Source organism: Acomys russatus, chromosome 9, assembly GCF_903995435.1.
Source record: "Acomys russatus chromosome 9, mAcoRus1.1, whole genome shotgun sequence".
In the NCBI taxonomy this organism is placed as follows: Eukaryota; Metazoa; Chordata; class Mammalia; order Rodentia; family Muridae; genus Acomys; species Acomys russatus.
The window spans coordinates 52,384,990-52,401,786 of record NC_067145.1 but is presented as its reverse complement, the minus strand read 5'-3'; the positions used below and the strand labels follow the sequence as shown (position 1 = coordinate 52,401,786).

Genomic DNA, 16,797 nt, shown 5'->3' with positions numbered 1-16,797 from the left:
TCCATCATGTGGGTTCCAGGGACTAAACTCATGTCCTCAGGTTTGGTACCAACAGTCTTTAGCTTTTTAGCCATCCTGCTGGCCCTCAGGTATCTTTTAGATGAAATATAACCTTATTATTCTCTCTCTCTCTCTCTCTCTCTCTCTCTCTCTCTCTCTCTCTCTCTCTCTCTCTCTCACACACACACACACACACACACACACACTATGAAACTTCCTAAATTGAAAATGAGCAATCTTTTCATGTTTTATTTTGATAAGCCATTTTACCTATAGTCAAGTTTGAACTGAATATTAATTCTTTCCTTTTAGAATAGAAAAAAGTAACATAAAATATTGTTGGATTATGACTACTAAAAATAAAAATGCTTTCATGGCATAAAACCAAAATTAAATACACTTTAAATGGTTCTAGGATTAGAAAAAAAAAAAAAAAGCAACTATGGTGTGGTACACTCTGAGGTTGGAGCAGGATTACTTTCATATCAGGAGTTTGAGACCAGTCCAGGCAACATAGCGAGTCCCTCCATTACAATCAAAGCAAAAACAAATCAAAATAAAATGTCAACATATTTTTCTTGGATTAGGTTATAGAATAATTATATCTCCAATCTTCATTGAAAATATTTATTGATGAATGCAAACCAGAAAACAGCATGCATTTACAGGACATTGAGCAGGCTGTTAATGAATATACTGCCATTTTGAAACTTGTATTATTATTCATGTTTTTCTCATTTTCTAGTGTGTTAACCTTCTTGGCAAGCCAGTAACTTGAGGTACTGAGAAGCAAACTTCTAGTAAAGATATTGCCTTAACACAATTGAGATGTCCTACAAGGAGGTTTTAGGAGAAAACAAGCAGTGTCAAACGGGCACAATAACCATTTAAAAGAAGCCAAACGTTGTGGACGCCTGGCTTTTGTTCTTTTCTACCTGCCTACCAAAATCGCAAGAAACAGGAGGGTGCCGCTAGGGGGCGACAATACTCAGCGGCTTTGCCGGCGTTAGTACCGAGGACGCTCCCGTCCTTCCTCTCGTTCATCCGGACTTCCGCCGGAAGCGGCCTCGGCAGTTGTTGTCCTCAGATACTTGGGCTCCCCTAGTGCGGTGGGTTCGTCCCGCCTGGCGGGGTGAGGTTACCGCCGAGACACTGCCGGCGACATGGACATCCTGAAGTCAGAGATTCTGCGGAAGCGGCAGCTGGTGGAGGACAGGAACCTGCTGGTGGTGAGGGTCCTGTGGCCGGGGGAGTTTGGGTTGAGGATGGTGTCCTGCGCTTGGACAGATGGTGGATGGATTGAACTCTACCTAGCCTGGGCCACTTGAGCCTTTGCTCTCATGACCAATACTAGCTGCAGTAGAGTAATAAAACAACTTACTGGTTATTATGCATTCCAAATCATGTTGCCGAGAGTTAATAAGCTTTACCCCTAAGCGAGTTGGCATACGTCATAGAGTTCAGTGTTTATTTGTTCCTCCTCGTGTGTGTGTGTGCGTGCGTGTGTGCGCGCGTGCAAAAATTTATGTGCGAAGGACCGCTTGGATCTATTCACTGATTTTTGACAAATGCAAACACCTGCGTGACCTAGTCTCTACGATAAGATAAAATAGCGCCGTCCGCTTTCCAATCAGTCCCTGCCTGGATTACCCATTGAAGCACTACTGTTCGGAATCCTTTCCACCTCGGTTTTGCCTGCTCCAGAATTTCACATAAATAGGATGTATATTTTTTATATGGAGCGTCACTTGATCAGAATGTTTTGGGTATTACTCATTTTGCTGTATTATTATTATTATTATCATTATTATTATTAATTGTTATTATTATTTTAAATTTCTGAAACTGTATTCTGTTGTTGGAGTAGTCCCAGTTACCCGTTCTCCTAGTGCTGAGTATTTGAGCTGGGAAGCTTTGTTTTTATATCTCGCTGGAGCTGCTAGGTTACAGAGTGCAGGTATGCCTGGTTGTAGAAAACGCCACTTTTAAAAACATAGCTCTACCATGTTCCACATCCTTGCGTAGGGCAGAGATTAGGCTTGTTTGTATTCCTGCCAGCAGTTTATCTTGTCAGCCTTTTCAGTCGAGAGGTATCTGTGTGCTTCTAATTTGCGTCTTCTGGATACTTTTTGTTAAATACTTTTAAAATGTGGTTTTTAGATACTTACATGGATTTTTGTGAAGTGTTAAAACTGTTTACAAATTTAAATCCGATCAGGGTTTTGTTTTGTTTTACTTTTCTTGACCCCTTTATATATAGCACTACTCTCTTTAATAAGTATATTTTTCCTTCAGCTGCTGCCTGATTAGCGTTGCTTGGTTCAGCCGTGTTGAAATCAGCAGCTGCTTTTGATGGGCACAGGTGGTTTTCATTCCCATCCTCCTTGTCCCTCTCTCCCTTTCTTTCTGTTCTTGCTTTGTAGTCTTGCTGTGTCATCAAGGTTGGCCTTGAATTGCTGCCTCCCAAGTGCTGGGACAACAGTGTGGAGCTTTTAATGGTCATCATTTTCTGTGTCTCGTTGGGAAGTTAAAGCCATGTAACCAGTTGGGAAGCAGATGGGCAACTTCTTAACAAGTTCAGTGGATGTTTGGCATGTGAGCCAGCCCTTCTGCGTGCATGAGACACTTGAGCAAAGTGTAAAGGTGCTGTCTTCTAATCATTTCTAGTCTTTTATGAAATACTGGTCATCGTAAGACTAGTTGGAATCAGATTTTTGTTTGATGCAAAGAAGGAGCTACAAGTAACAGAATGCAGAATTGAAGATTGCTGAGGCTCTCGTGATGAGCCCTCACACGTGCCTGTGGAGGGCTCCTATTGCCGAACTCTCCGGAGCTGGCTCTGTATGCTATAATTTATCTTTGGTTAGGAAGAAAACAACAACAACAGAGTATCTGTATGTGCTTGTCTATACAAATTATATTTGATGATAGGAAACTGACCAAAACATTTTGAAAGTGCTGGTGGTATATTCTCTTTGCTGTGAGAACTCCTGTTGCAGTCAAAGAATGTTTTTTTTCACATATCAGAACACAGGTACATTTTGGAGGAGGGGCCGCCATACAGGGACTCGGAGTGACTATCTTCAGGACCAAAAGCATAAGTTCTTGGAACACTGAAAAGTGTTTTCAGAAGGTTTCGAAGAGTTCTTGATGACTATGAGGCATGAAGTTCTGCCAAGGGTACATAGGTAACTTACTGGTTTTTTTTTTTTTTTTTTCCTTTGATAGGAAAATAAAAAATACTTCAAGCGGAGTGAACTTGCAAAAAAAGAAGAGGAAGCATATTTTGAAAGATGCGGCTACAAGGTAGAAGTTCGAACTTTTATGCTAAGCCATACACTTCTGAGTTTAAAATTATTCAGCTTTTGTTAAATAACAAAATTATTGATCTCTGTTCAATTTATCAATGTTATACATTAGCCTATAAATGAGAAGCCTTCTGGAGAGGTATGAGTTTTTGGTTTTGATTTGGATTTTTTTTTTTAAAAAAAAAAAACCAGATCTTGAATTCAGGAAAATACGTGCATGACTTTTGGCTTGTAATGGTTTGGCTTTCAGTGGACAGCATGAACTGGCTTGAGATCAAAGCTTGGTTTTTTGTTTTTGTTTTTAATTTTAATTAAGTCCCATTTCTGATCAGGCCTTATCTTCATCTCTACCACTCTCTCCCCTACTTCTCCCAATACAACAATGTGTTTTGAAAGAGCTCAAAACACCTTATTCATTCGGCCTTGATTGCGTTAGCAGTGGTATCGGCTCTGCTTCCTCTTGCGTACTTTAAGCAGCTGGCTTTACGTAAGTGCTGCTGATAGTCCTTGTGGGCCCAGTGCTGCTGCTTGAAGTAGAGCACATGTCCTCTGTATGCTTTCGTCTGTCTTAAACACAGGCAGCATGTGTGATACAGTGTAGTCCATTGGCTAGAGGAAGAATTTTGAAATAGATGAGCTGTCTGAAAGGCTTTACTGTGTGCTTTAGATGCACAACTGAAATGGTCTCTCATGTTGCCTAGGTGACAGGGTTTGGGAGAGTAGCAAAGTTGTTTTAAAAGCAGACATAGTCTGCTACTCAGCTCACAGCTAACAGGTTCTGTCAAAATATTCTGAATCATACATTTGATAATACTCCAGTGCATGGAATGGAGAATGTTCTGGAAATTAATTTGTGTGGCCAGAGCATTTCCAGAGGAAGCATGAAGAATGTAAATGCTATGTGTGTGTGTGTTGTCTTTATTTTTTAACTATTGGAAAAGGCAAGTATTGAAGGAATATTTTTAAAGGTGGATGTTTGGGAGTTTGTAATTATACTTCATGGTTTCCTTTCAAGTTACCACCTTAATTTGCTTCTAGTTTAAGACACTTTATATAAATAGCCGTTGAGTACATGTGTAGAAAGAAGAGTCCTCATGTTTTGCTTGCCCAGCATCATGCCCAGGCTTGGCCTGGAGTAAGGATCCTTATCATACACTTTGCTGAGTGGAGACCCTTTCAGTGGCATGAGCAGGGTCTTAGTTTTTGTTTTCCTTAGGTGCAGGGCAGGGGGTGAAGCGAGGTGATTGACTCTGTGGAGATAGTGCTGACGTCTTGACTCTGACGACAGAATGCATTAGATCTTTGTCCCAGAGCTGTCAGCTGCCATTATGTAACTAAAAACATCAGCTCTTCTCATTAAAAAAGGTACCTGCTTATGGAATTAGAAAGAACAGTAACTTTTTTTTTGCTCCTTGACAACCCTTTCTCCTTGGAGTGGTGACAGGATAGTATGTGTTCCTTTTACACCTCCATAGGCGCTAGGCGCTATTTTTAAGGCTTGGTGCTGGGTTTTCCTGTGTTAAGTATTCAAAGCATTAGTTTTCATCTCTGTTTCATTTTACCTTCAACCATAAGCCATAGGCCTCTGAATTGCATGAATTTTATTGTACAGATTTTCTTAATGGGGGTGGTAGTGTCTTGAAAGCGGATCTTTATGCTTCTTTGAATCTGTTCCTGCTTCTGAATTTTACACTTACCTTGTGCTTGAGTGGGAAGCACACTTCAGGGTGTTTGCAGGCTACACAGTGAGCCTTAGAAATTGCTGGACTCGGTTTTCTCAGTCTATGCCTGAGACCTCTGCTCAGATACGGAAAAAAATAGATGAAGAAGACATCGTCTTCCATGTAGGGTCATGTGAGCAAGAATGCCCATCCTTCCTGAGTGGGAGTCCAGTCTTCATCCCTTCCTCAAGGTTGGTAGCTCACTTTGTAGTACAGCTGTGCACAGCCCTGAGCATTTTCTACATCTAAGCAGTGGTTTATCCAAGACTGCAATAATATGTCTGAAGAGGCAGAACAGGAAGAGATCTAGCCTGACGCCTCCCAGGCTCTGTCAGGAAGCATTTCTTCAGTCTTTCTAAAGATGAACAGCAGTTGTCACCCTGAAGACATTTTCCTCACAGTGGAGAGGTAAATTGATTGTTTTGAGAGAGAAGTGGGCTGTTTTTAGCATCTGTGGAGAAATTGAGTTCAGATTTGAGCACTGTTGAGTTTTTTATTTCAGAAACCATTGCAGTGATCCTGCTCCGTTACAGCAACAGTGCGCTCTGCCATGTGCGTGCTTTCCACATGTCCATCAGCTCCTGAGGTGAAGCACGCCCAGTCCCTCTGCAGCCTGTGCTCAGAGGAGCGGCCAGCTGTGCCTTCAGCACAAACTCTGTTCTGTTATGTGGATGGCTAAGGTGATGGATGGTGAATAGAAACATGTTGCTAAGTTTGAATTTCATTTCTTTGGGCTATAAATATAGATACAGCCAACAGAGGATGACCAGAAGCCACTAACATCCTCAAATCCAGTGTTGGAACTTGAACTAGCAGAGGAAAAACTACCGATGACTCTGTCTAGGCAAGAGGTAAGGTTGTGTTTGAGTATTTTGCAACCAGAAAGAAAATTTTGCACTATACTTGCATTTGTCATGTTATTTCCAAAATAAGATGATTTGACTTAAAAATCATGTGCAGTCAGTTTTTCCATGAACTTCGAAGTCTCTGCTTCTTTTGATAGAATTCTTACTTTAAAACAAAGCAGTCACTAGAGAAATGGCTCAGGGGTTAAGAGCACCGGCTGCCCTTCCAGAGTTTGTATAGCTGGACTGAAATTTGCTGTGTATCATAGTCAGCTTCACAGTCCTTGTCTTCCTGCCTCTTCCCAGGAGCTGAGCTTTTGCTACCATGCCCTTAAACTGCTCCTTTTCCATTGTCTTTAGATTGTTTGAGCATTTCCTTATGAATGATGATATGACACCCCCTAGGAGACATTATTGTACATGTGATTATGATTATGATCTTGGAAAGTTCCTAGGAACATGTTTTGTAGCGCACTTAGTGTATATGTTTGTATACATACATGCACAATACAGAAATGCTTATGTACTTTTAAAAAACTATTATCTTTTGTGTGTGTGTGTAAGTGTGAGTGTGAGTGTTTTGCCTGCATGTATGGACATGTGCTTATGTGTGTGCCTGGTGCCTATGGAGGTCAGAGGGACCATTAGATCCCCTGCAGATGGTCATGAACCACCGCATGAATGGTGGGAATTGAACAGGGTGCTCTGGAAGACCAGCCAGCACTTTTAACCTCTGAGTCATCGCTGCAGCCTTGACTTTGTATGTTTTTAAGATTTGTTTAAAGTACATATTCTCAAATAGCTTTGTAGACATTTACATGTTATGTTAGTTCATAGTCTGATCTGAAATAGACCACAACCTGGTCTATTTGGACTACTATTTTACTTAACAAATTAACATATCCATGTGATATGAATAATTTAAACTGTATGTTTAAAAATGTATAAAATAAACATGGCTTCCATACATTTTGTGTTCTGTGCCCTCTGCTTTCCTATTCCCAGTCAACTCTTGGGTCTCACATGGACATAATTGTACAAGTGTGCTTTTTCTTTGTTTCACACAAATGAAATTACAGACTTTTATGCTTTGTTCCAACCACTAAAAATGCATTTGGGGAGCTAGGGATATTGTGGGTGGTAGAGCTCACATGTGAAGGACCATAGCTTCCAGCTGCCAGTTTTCCTTTCACCATGTGGGCCCAGAGATGGAGCTCAGGTATTAGGTTTGGTGACAAACACCCTCATCCACTGAGCCACTTCTCTCGCCCCCACATTTATTTAATAAATTAGAGCAATAGGATTTTTATATATTTTTGAGGACAGATAGTTCATTGCCTTGCCTTTAGGTATAACTCCCATTATATAATCCCAGGTATGGTAGTTCCCTATTTAAATAGATGTCATAAGTATTCCATAATTTATAGTTACTTGGTTTGTTGAGAATAGTCTCCAGTTCTCTCTCCCTCTCGCTGTCTCTGTCTTTGTCTCTCTCTCTCTCTCTCTCTCTCTGGTTCTTTTAGTTTTTGATTGAGTCAGTGGTCTTTTCTTCTTGTGATGCCTCATAGGTATGTCTGTGTTTTTAATGTGTCTGGTTGTGGGTAGGACTAAATGTAAAGACATGCCATCAGAAGACTGGTTCTCTTGCTTTTCTGTTTTTGTTTTTGGTACTTCTGAAAGATGAGTGCATAGGCAGGTTCCATTCCAGTTCTGTGAGTCATGTGCTCAGGGTGAGAGCCTTCAGGGAGTGCTCACAGACTCCTGAAGCTGCATGGGAAAGTTAGTAAGACATTGGAAGTTCTTAGTGCTAGTTATTTATTTAATTATTTATTTTTAAAAATTTGGATAAACCTTTATTTTCTTGGTTACCTATTTTGTTTCTCATTTTTTAAATGAAATATGTACTCAAAGCATAGAAAATGCATACTGCAGCTTAATGACTAATTACAAAACAAAAACCCATGTAGCTGTCAACACACGTTAAGAACTGAAATAGTCCCCACATTCTGAAAGCCCTGCGTGTGAACTCTGAGGCGGGGTTCGGGTTTGGCTGTGGTGTTGTGGTGCCCACTCCTCACTCTGGTCCTGTGCTCCTTCCATCACAGTGCTTTTCCGGTATGACCTATTGCACAGATTGATTCTCTCGTGGGTACAGGTCTCCAGCCCTAAACTGTTAGTTGTTTAAAATGCCATCATCGTATCGCACGTCTATCCTGTGGAGTCCTGGAAGAGCAAACACAGGTTTCTCTCCCTCTTTTTAAAAAAATCAATATTTAAAAATGGTCATTAAAGTATGTATTAACACAGGCCTTTTAAAAAAGGGCTAACCAGTCATAATTAATGAGATGAGGGCCAAAAGTGTGTCCCTTATGTTACGTTTGGACAAATGTGTGTGCGTCCATGTCTGTGTGTCTAGAACCAGATGGTTTATGTAAAGGCTTGCTTTACACTATAGATTCATATGTCAAGCTACTTGACAGGAATTATTCAGAAAAAAGGTAATGAGATGTTTGAATAAAAATAGTGTTTTATGTAAAGTGTTTCCCCCCTTCATTCACAAACACCTGTTGTAACTGCGGTAGATGACTGAAAGTGACTTGAAGGGTTGTGGGGCTGTGAGATAATGACCCAGTGGTGACTGTGCTGCCTGCAGAGCCTCATGGACCCACATGGTGGACAGAGAGAACTGGCTCCTGTAAGTTGTTCTCTGGCCTCTGCACACATTTCACGCCTCACTGCCCACCCACATGCATTCTTTTTTAAGTTTGAAGGATTTTATTTTTCACTTAGAAACATTTATTTGGGTAATTAAATGATATTTATTAAACTTAGGTTTCCGTTTAACATAAGTATGCAAATTGTTTTGAGGTGTTTAGGGTTTTTTTCCTCTTTGAAGTCTCCCAGGGGTTTGATTCTCTTCCTAGGTCATCAGAAGACTGAGGGAGAGAGGAGAACCAATTAGACTGTTTGGAGAAACTGACTACGATGCATTCCAACGTCTAAGAAAAATAGAGATTCTTACACCAGAAGTTAACAAGGTAAGAAGTCAGACCAGAGCTAAAAACCTAGGGTGGTGCCATGTAAGCTGGAGAAGCGTGGGATTTGACTGACTGTGTTGTTGTGGTGAGTATGGGAAACTGGTGAAGTAAGCCTTCTGTGCTTTTAAAGGAAGTATGTGTCTTGAGCCTAACATTCATCTGTTTTGACAAATGCACGTGAGCATATTAGCAGCACTTATATAAGGATAAAGAATATTTTCATCACCCATTGTCCTTGTCGCTTCCCTCTTCCTGGGCAGCCACCTTTCTGATTGAAGACACTGTGAATTAAGTTCTACTTTCTGTTTGGGTATTTAACATTTTTGTATTTCATATGGTAGACACAGTGTTCCTTCTGCTCAGCATGATGGTTTTTAGAGCACCACTCATGCTGTTGTGGAAAGCTTTCTTGTTGTTGCTCAGTTATATTTAGTTATACGAGAGTGTACCACAGTTTGTTTCTCATTTTGGATAGAATGAAGCTATCATAAACACTCATATGCCCTTCCTCTCCTAAGTAAGCACGTCTTCTCAGCGAAATATCTACAAGCAGCATTACTAAACGATAGGAGTAAACTTGTGCTTTATAAGAAGTGCTGGGCATTTCTAGAGATCAGCCTGTGGGATTGTTAGACTTTTGAATTTCAACTATTCTCTTACATGTGTAAAATCTCATGATTTTATTCATGTTCCCAATGATGGAAGATGAATGAGCATCTTTCCTACTTACCTTGCTTTGTACAGTATCTGTATTGTTTCATCACTGTGACAAAGTATATCACAAAAGCAACTAACGGTTTAGTTTGGTGACACTTTGACAGGATACAGTCCATTTGAGCAGGGAAGGCACGAGGCCGTAGGTCACGTTGCACACATAGGCACAGAGAGGTTGTGCTGGTGTTGGCTCTTTCTCCTCTTTGTTCCATCTGGGACCACAGGCCGTGGGGCAGGGTCCCCTCACTTAGTGCCGGTGTCCAGCCTCAGTTAACCCTGTCTCAATAGTTACAGCTGTACCCAGTGGTTTGTCTCCATAAATCCCATGAGCAGGATTAGCCATCACAGGCTTATCAGAGTCCTCTGTTCATCTTATTTGGATTGCTTGTCTTTTTCAGTGAATTGGAAGTTCCTTATATGTGCTGGAGATAAGCCCTTTGTCAGGATCCCATAATAGACCTCTGCTGTGCACTCAGTGTATTTCACTAATACAGAGTTGTGAGCATCTTTATCCCACCTTGTGGTCAGGGGCTAGTCTGTTTTTGCGTTTGTGGCCTAGGCCTTACATGTGAAGGTTCTGAGGAAAGAGCATAGGACTAAAGGGTCTAGCTTCTATTCCTGAATTGGAATGATTGCTTGTATGACCAATGGCAAGTCTTTTAATCTACTCTAGTTCCTGCTTGTAGAGTTGAGTCTGTGGGACCTCCTGCTCACTGGGGTGTTTTAAGAATCAAATGGGACAACCCTTGGGAACCTGGTCCTATACATTACGTAGAGCAAATAGACAATGTTTGCTAAATTAAATGTGTTTGAGTTGAAGATTTCTCTCCAGTGTTGATGAGAGGATCAACACACAGAAGGAACTTCATATTTTACAAGAGTTTGGGATCAGTTGTAGCACATAGTAAATGTTAAAAAACAAAACAAAACAAAAACCAACAACTGCTTCTTGTAGTGGGTAGAATTATTCCTGTTTTGCAGATGAGGCAGCCAAGGCATAAAGGTAAGTTGCCGAAGAACGCACATGCAGCATAGATCTGAACGCACATGCAGCATAGGTCTGAGCCGGATCACCTTTGGGCTCGACCATTACACAAGGCGTCTCCAGGTGCTACTTCAGTAGAAACAAAGTTTCAGAACTGGGCTTAAAGAGACACCAGGTTTCTTCTGTTGGCATAAGGGAGTTCAGAGCATTAGACATGTATGTGACCTGGGAAAAATGCACTGGGGACCTCTAATGAGACCTGGTCATTTCCACCAAACTTCGTTATTAGAAGAATATGACACTGATGAGGATTTTTAGATTTGTAACTAGCTCACGTCTGTTTTCTTTTCCTTAGCATTAGACTAGACGGTGTGGATATGTTCATGTATCCTTATAAGAATTAACTTTTGAATGATGCTAGTGTTAGTACCCTGACTTGATTGTTTCAGTTCCCAGCTTACACAAGCCCTTACCATGAAATGTGCTTTTTTGGGGAGGGCTAGGGAGAGGAAGGTCGAGACAAGTTCATGTAGTCCAGGCTGTCTTCCTGCCTCTACCTCCTAAGGACTGGGGCTGCAGGCGTGTACTACCATGACATCTTACAGGGTACTGGGGCGCTCTGAGCATGCCAGGAAAGCACTCTGCTACCTGACCTGCAGCTCAGCCTGGAGTGTGCTTGGTATGAACGAATGATCACAGATCTCACACAGTGGAGCATCCTAACAACTGCACTTCTTGTCTTCACCATAGGGCTTAAGGAATGATCTGAAAGCAGCTTTGGACAAGATTGACCAGCAGTACTTGAATGAAATTGTGGGTGGCCAGGAGCCTGGAGAGGAAGACACACAGAATGACCTGAAGGTTCATGAGGAAAACACCACCATTGAGGAGTTAGAGGTACTCTTCCACAGCCCAGCCTGTTCCAGGCATCCCTCCCTCCTTAGGAGAGCTCGACGAGCTGAGCAGTCCTCCTTCCTTGTCACAGACGGCACCTAGTTACTATGTCTTTCATTCCTCTTTTTCTCAATCACTCACTTCTCTGTTTTTTCTACCTTCAAAAGTCATCACTGCCATTTTTGATGTGCACCCTTTGTTTGCTGGTGGTGGTCTTGTAAAGCTTGCAGTTTTATGTGCATGGAAAGCCGTGCTGTGTGTGTTTGTTTTTATTTTATTGCTTTCCCCCCATTTCATACTGTTTTTAAGATCTACCCTTGATTGTCTTCTTTGGCTTGGCTATATATTACGGCATCTGTGTATTTTACTTTTGGTTCCTTGTAATAGTGGGCAGCTTGGTTGCTCTCAGCCCCTCCTCAGCTGCAGAGTGAAACAGTGTTGCTGGGCTTATACGTAATATTTCATCTGAGGATTGCCGAGCCACTCTCTGGCATGGCTGTCCCGGTGTATAACTGCCCCGGCACGGGAGGGCTTGTGGCCTTATGTTCCTGCCATCACTGGACAGTGTCCCGGTGTATAACTGCCCCGGCACGTGAGGGCTTGTGGCCTTATGTTCCTGCCATCACTGGACAGTGTCCCGGTGTATAACTGCCCCGGCACGGGAGGGCTTGTGGCCTTATGTTCCTGCCATCACTGGACAGTGTGTCACCTCCCGATTCTGTCCCTGTGGTGCATGTGGAATGATATGTATAATCTTCATGAGGAAACAATATTGTATCTTGTAAGTATCTAGCAGGTAACAAATGTAATTTAACGGTTTCTTGGTTTGCTTGCTTTCACTGTTTAATACAGTACAAGTAGTTATTTCTGTTTCTTTAGAGCTGCAGGGATCTCTAGAATGGGTTCGTGGTTGAGGGTGTCATTTTACCGTTCTCCCTCCCATCACTCATTTAAAGTGTTTTGGAGCTTTTACTAAATAGCTGGAGTGAGCAATCACTTGTCAGACTTGTTCTCTGCTCCCCTCCTCCCCTCCTCCCTTCCTCCCTCCCTCTGTTCTTCCTCCCTTCCTTCTCTTTTTAAAAACAATTTAAAGATATTTGTGTACTATACAATTGAGTGGCTTAAAATATATCCATAGGGTGTTGTCACCGTCAGCATAATCTGACTTTAGGCCATTTTATCCACCTAGGAGAAATGCCGAGATCTGTTAAGAGTCATTGATATTTTATACTAAACTTATAAAATTGGGGTCGGCAAGGTGGCTCAGCTACATCCACTGCTCATGCAAGTTTGGGTCCCAGCAAACGTCTCACAATTCTAACTCTGGTCCCTTTGAGCACCTGCACTCTTGTGCACATATCCAAACACAGATCCATAGCTAAATGCAAAATGAATAAAAATCTTGAAATGTTTTAAGATCCTCTCTCTCTGTCTCTCTGTCTCTCTGTCTCTCTGTCTCTCTGTCTCTCTGTCTCTCTCTCTCTCTCTCTCTCTCTCTCTGTGTGTGTGTGTGTGTGTGTGTGTTGTGCATGATGTTTGATGGAGTCATCTGTCACTGCATGTGTGTGGTGGTCAGAGCATGGCTTTGTGGACTTGATTCTCTCCACCTTTGCTTGGGTTTGGGGAATTAAACTCAGGTCGTTGGCCTTTACCCTCTTAAGCCATTGCCATTTGCTGACTCTCTTTTGATTCATAAAAAGTAGCAATTCTCTGAATATAAACATGCAGTTTTTTCTGACTTGTCTAGAAATTTCAGCAAGTTTTAAATACAAATTGGCCAATACGTGTGATAATGCCGTTTTTAACCTATTCTTGGCTGTACACACGCTCTCCAACACCTTTTAAAATTGCTCTGTGTTAGTGAACAGAAGTACCGTTCTCTCTCCTCAGGCACTGGGGGAGTCCTTAGGGAAGGGTGACGACCATAAGGACATGGACATCATCACCAAGTTCCTGAAGGTATGTGCCTTAGGGAAGGAAGGAGAGCGTGGTGGACATGAAGAAACAGACTTCTATTTTTGAAATATTTTGGACATTTGTATTTGTCTTGTAAGCACCTGGGCCTGATCAGCTGAGCCATGGGGCCCTCTCACTGTGTATGCGGTAGTTATGAGTGAAATATACGGATGGCTACCTTCTTTGTGGGACTTTTCCTAAAAGCCATAGAAAGTGATTGCAGCAGCAGCATGAGCACAGTGTTTGAAGATGGTTCCTGAGCTCTGTGCATCCCCGAGAGAGAAATGGCACAGATGTGACCCAGTGCTGTTATGGGAGGGTGGTGAGAGGAGAGGAAGGAAGGGAGCTTGGGAAGGACATTGCAAAAAGTGAAGAGTCCTAACCCTTCAGCGCAGCCCACTTAAGTGTGGAGTTGGCTTATTTTGGGCTGATTCATTGGTTCTGTATTTGCTGTCAGCATTTCTCTTTAGTCATCTAGGGAGATCATGGTCAAATCCCAATTTCATTTAAATATTTGTGTTCCAAGTGGAAGATTTAATGCAAGGAATACTTTTATTTGTACTTATATTTCATATTACTTAGTTTGTTATTTAGAATTTTAAAGTATTTACGTTTTGAATATATTTTGTTGTTGAAGTTCTAAAATATATTTGGGCTAAATTGTAGAACTGGACAGTATGGGCAGCGGCACAGGGCTGCCTCTCCTCTGACGGTCTGTCCTTATGCTGGCGCAGAGAGGAGTGTGTCCCCTCCTAAGCAGACAGCCCGTGCAGTCTACCACATACTTCAGACACTGATGGGATGTCAGAGTGCAGAGATGATGAACCTAGGTCAGTGGAGTTGTGTGTAGTAGGTATAAGTCAATATGCAGCAGTTTATATCAGTCCAGCCATTTTTCTTGAGGAAACGGACTGTCTTCACAGTGTAGTGGTACATAAACTTGGCATGTTTTTGACATTGAAGCACATGTTAAAACAAAGAGAACTTGTCTGTTAATTAAATCTTAATTTTTTTTTTTTTTTCTTTTGAGACAGGGTTTCTCTGTGTAGCCTTGGCTGTCCTGGACTCACTTTGTAGACCAGGCTGGCCTCGAACTCATAGTGATCTACCTGCTTTTGCCTCCCGAGTGCTGGGATTAAAGGCATGTGCTACCGCGCCCGGCTCAATTAAATCTTTCTTGTTGAGAATATAACCAAGTGTGCTGTGGGGATGACTGGATCCCATGCTCTGTTAGGGAACTTGTCCACCCAAACCACTGGGTGGCATTGCAGCTTAACTTTTTTTTCCAACAGTTTCTTCTTGGCGTTTGGGCTAAAGAATTGAATGCCAGAGAGGATTACGTGAAACGGAGTGTGCAGGGCAAACTGAACAGTGCTACCCAGAAACAGACGGAGTCCTACCTCAGACCGCTCTTCAGGAAGCTCCGGAAAAGGGTGAGGTTTCTAGAAAACTTTTTATTAACTCACAGTGTTTGTGTGTTTTTAAATCAGAATATATAGATTTAGAATAAGTAGTTTTCACTACATACAGTAGCTTCCAAATCTAGTTGTGATTTTTTTTTTTCTTTTTCAGAATCTTCCTGCTGATATTAAGGAATCAATAACAGATATTATTAAGTTCATGTTACAGAGAGAGTATGTGAAGGTAAGTTGTTACGCTGTATGTTATTGATTATGTTTGTAATGTAATGGTGACGGAATGGGGAGCGCATTTAAGGCTAAGTGTGAAGCGGCTCGTAGGAACGGAGCCTGTTCTGTCAGCACTGATAACAGACTTCAGACTTCAGCTGTGCTTTCTTAGCTCCTTTAAACATGGGTTAAAGGTTCTTCAGAGCATGTACTGTATTTGCTGTGCTCATTTGGTGGACGGGCTGAATTTCATTCAGGCTGTATAAATAGTTGATTATGGCATAGGATGGATCCTCCCATACAAACAAGGCTCTTCAGACTGCTGCAGAAGCCCATTTAATACATAGGATAGCTGAACTACTGTACTGCTGATTGAGTGGGACTTACCTGTGCTGTGCAGTTGTTTCTGTGGGAGGTGGAAGGCTGCCTGGACTCATGTCTTCGTTAAGGTACCCTACACATAGCGGCCGCTTGCTGGGAAGGACTGCTCTTATGCATCCCAGTCTTGGCTCTTGGATGGGCCCTGGGAGAGGTGTTGGGAAAGCACCCTAAGATGCAGACCCATGGGGAGAGGGAAATGGGCACTGGGGAATGTCAGTAGGTGGAAGAGGAAGGGGTTCTGGATCCTGAAGGTACAGCAGTGAGGAGGGGCTGCTAATGGCCGAGGCTCCCTAGAAGCCTAGAGTGGAGCTTTCTTTGAACCCCAGGGGCAGAATAGAGACTAGAGCAGGGGAGAAGGGACTGCTGGCACTCTCTGGTGACTGCTGGGTGACTTAACTAGAGCATTGGCTGTTTGAGGTAATTTTATTTTTATTAAAGCCTGTTGTTTTAGCAGGACATTTTTTGAAAAAAACAAACAAACCATGCTTAGTTCCTGTTAGTTGCATGAGTCTTTTAAACTTTATTTTAGTTCTTTGAGAGTCATAGATGCTTTGGTCATATCTCCGCCTCCCAGTTTGATGGTATTTAATGAGGATGACTGCATGGCAGTGCATGGCTGCAGTCTGCGTCATGGCAGGCAGCCCTCTAAGCTGCCTTATTGTTTATCAAAGCCAGGTGGGAGCTCGCTTTGTATAGGTGACAGAGAGTACCAGTAAAATTTAACAATGCACTGGGAAATTTTCTTTGGGATTTTTAGAGATGTGGAAAATAGGAAGTGTTATTAGTTGAAGTTACATGAGAGCCAGTGATGAAAAGCACACAGAATTCCCTTTAAAATTAAACTTTGTAAGACGTGTTGCAGAGCAAGTAGACGCTTCTCTTTAGGGGGACAGTGATCTCCCAGTTAATCGTAGGGCTTGTGCAGATCATACGGTTAGAGTTTTGAAATTGAGATATTTATGCAGCCTGCTGGAAGTTCCTTGGGGGTCTTTTAGAAGTTACTTGTTTTTTGTTTGTTTCTCACAGTAGCCACACTTGATTGTCAATGAAGCCATTTGTCGTCACTGGTTTCTGTCTTGACTTTTCATAACTTTTATTTTAAGGCTCTTGGCAGGTGGGAGCCTTGAGGGTCAGAGTGAAAAGTTCTCACCTACACATGCTTCAGCTGTTTGACCTGTCAGCCAGTGTCCAGTCTGTTTATCCATCTGTGTGGACCCTGTGTGCTTGTCCCAGCAGATAGAGCACCATCCCCGCTCTGCCCCCGCTTGCATCCACAGCCCCATGTTGCTGTGTGGGGAGTAGATATGTTGCAGGTTGGATACTGAAA

General features: G+C 42.2%; 1 protein-coding gene across 4 annotated transcripts in view; it reads left to right on the top strand.

The window, feature by feature from the left end:
• The window catches only part of Prpf18 (pre-mRNA processing factor 18), an 807,949-nt gene that overhangs the window by 779,371 nt on the left and 11,781 nt on the right, over nucleotides 1–16,797 (top strand). For 2 of the 4 annotated variants that reach the window (XM_051151336.1, XM_051151337.1), the window contains exons 2-10: nucleotides 1,108–1,229; nucleotides 3,229–3,306; nucleotides 3,421–3,447; nucleotides 5,776–5,880; nucleotides 8,799–8,912; nucleotides 11,362–11,508; nucleotides 13,396–13,464; nucleotides 14,754–14,894; nucleotides 15,034–15,105. In XM_051151336.1, the coding sequence (XP_051007293.1) occupies nucleotides 1,164–1,229; nucleotides 3,229–3,306; nucleotides 3,421–3,447; nucleotides 5,776–5,880; nucleotides 8,799–8,912; nucleotides 11,362–11,508; nucleotides 13,396–13,464; nucleotides 14,754–14,894; nucleotides 15,034–15,105 (819 nt within the window). In that variant the 5' untranslated portion in view covers nucleotides 1,108–1,163. Of the gene's footprint in view, nucleotides 1–1,107; nucleotides 1,230–1,927; nucleotides 1,958–3,228; nucleotides 3,307–3,420; nucleotides 3,448–5,775; nucleotides 5,881–8,798; nucleotides 8,913–11,361; nucleotides 11,509–13,395; nucleotides 13,465–14,753; nucleotides 14,895–15,033; nucleotides 15,106–16,797 lie in introns of those variants that run through there. The other 2 variants (XM_051151338.1, XM_051151339.1) reach the window with 2 other exon arrangements.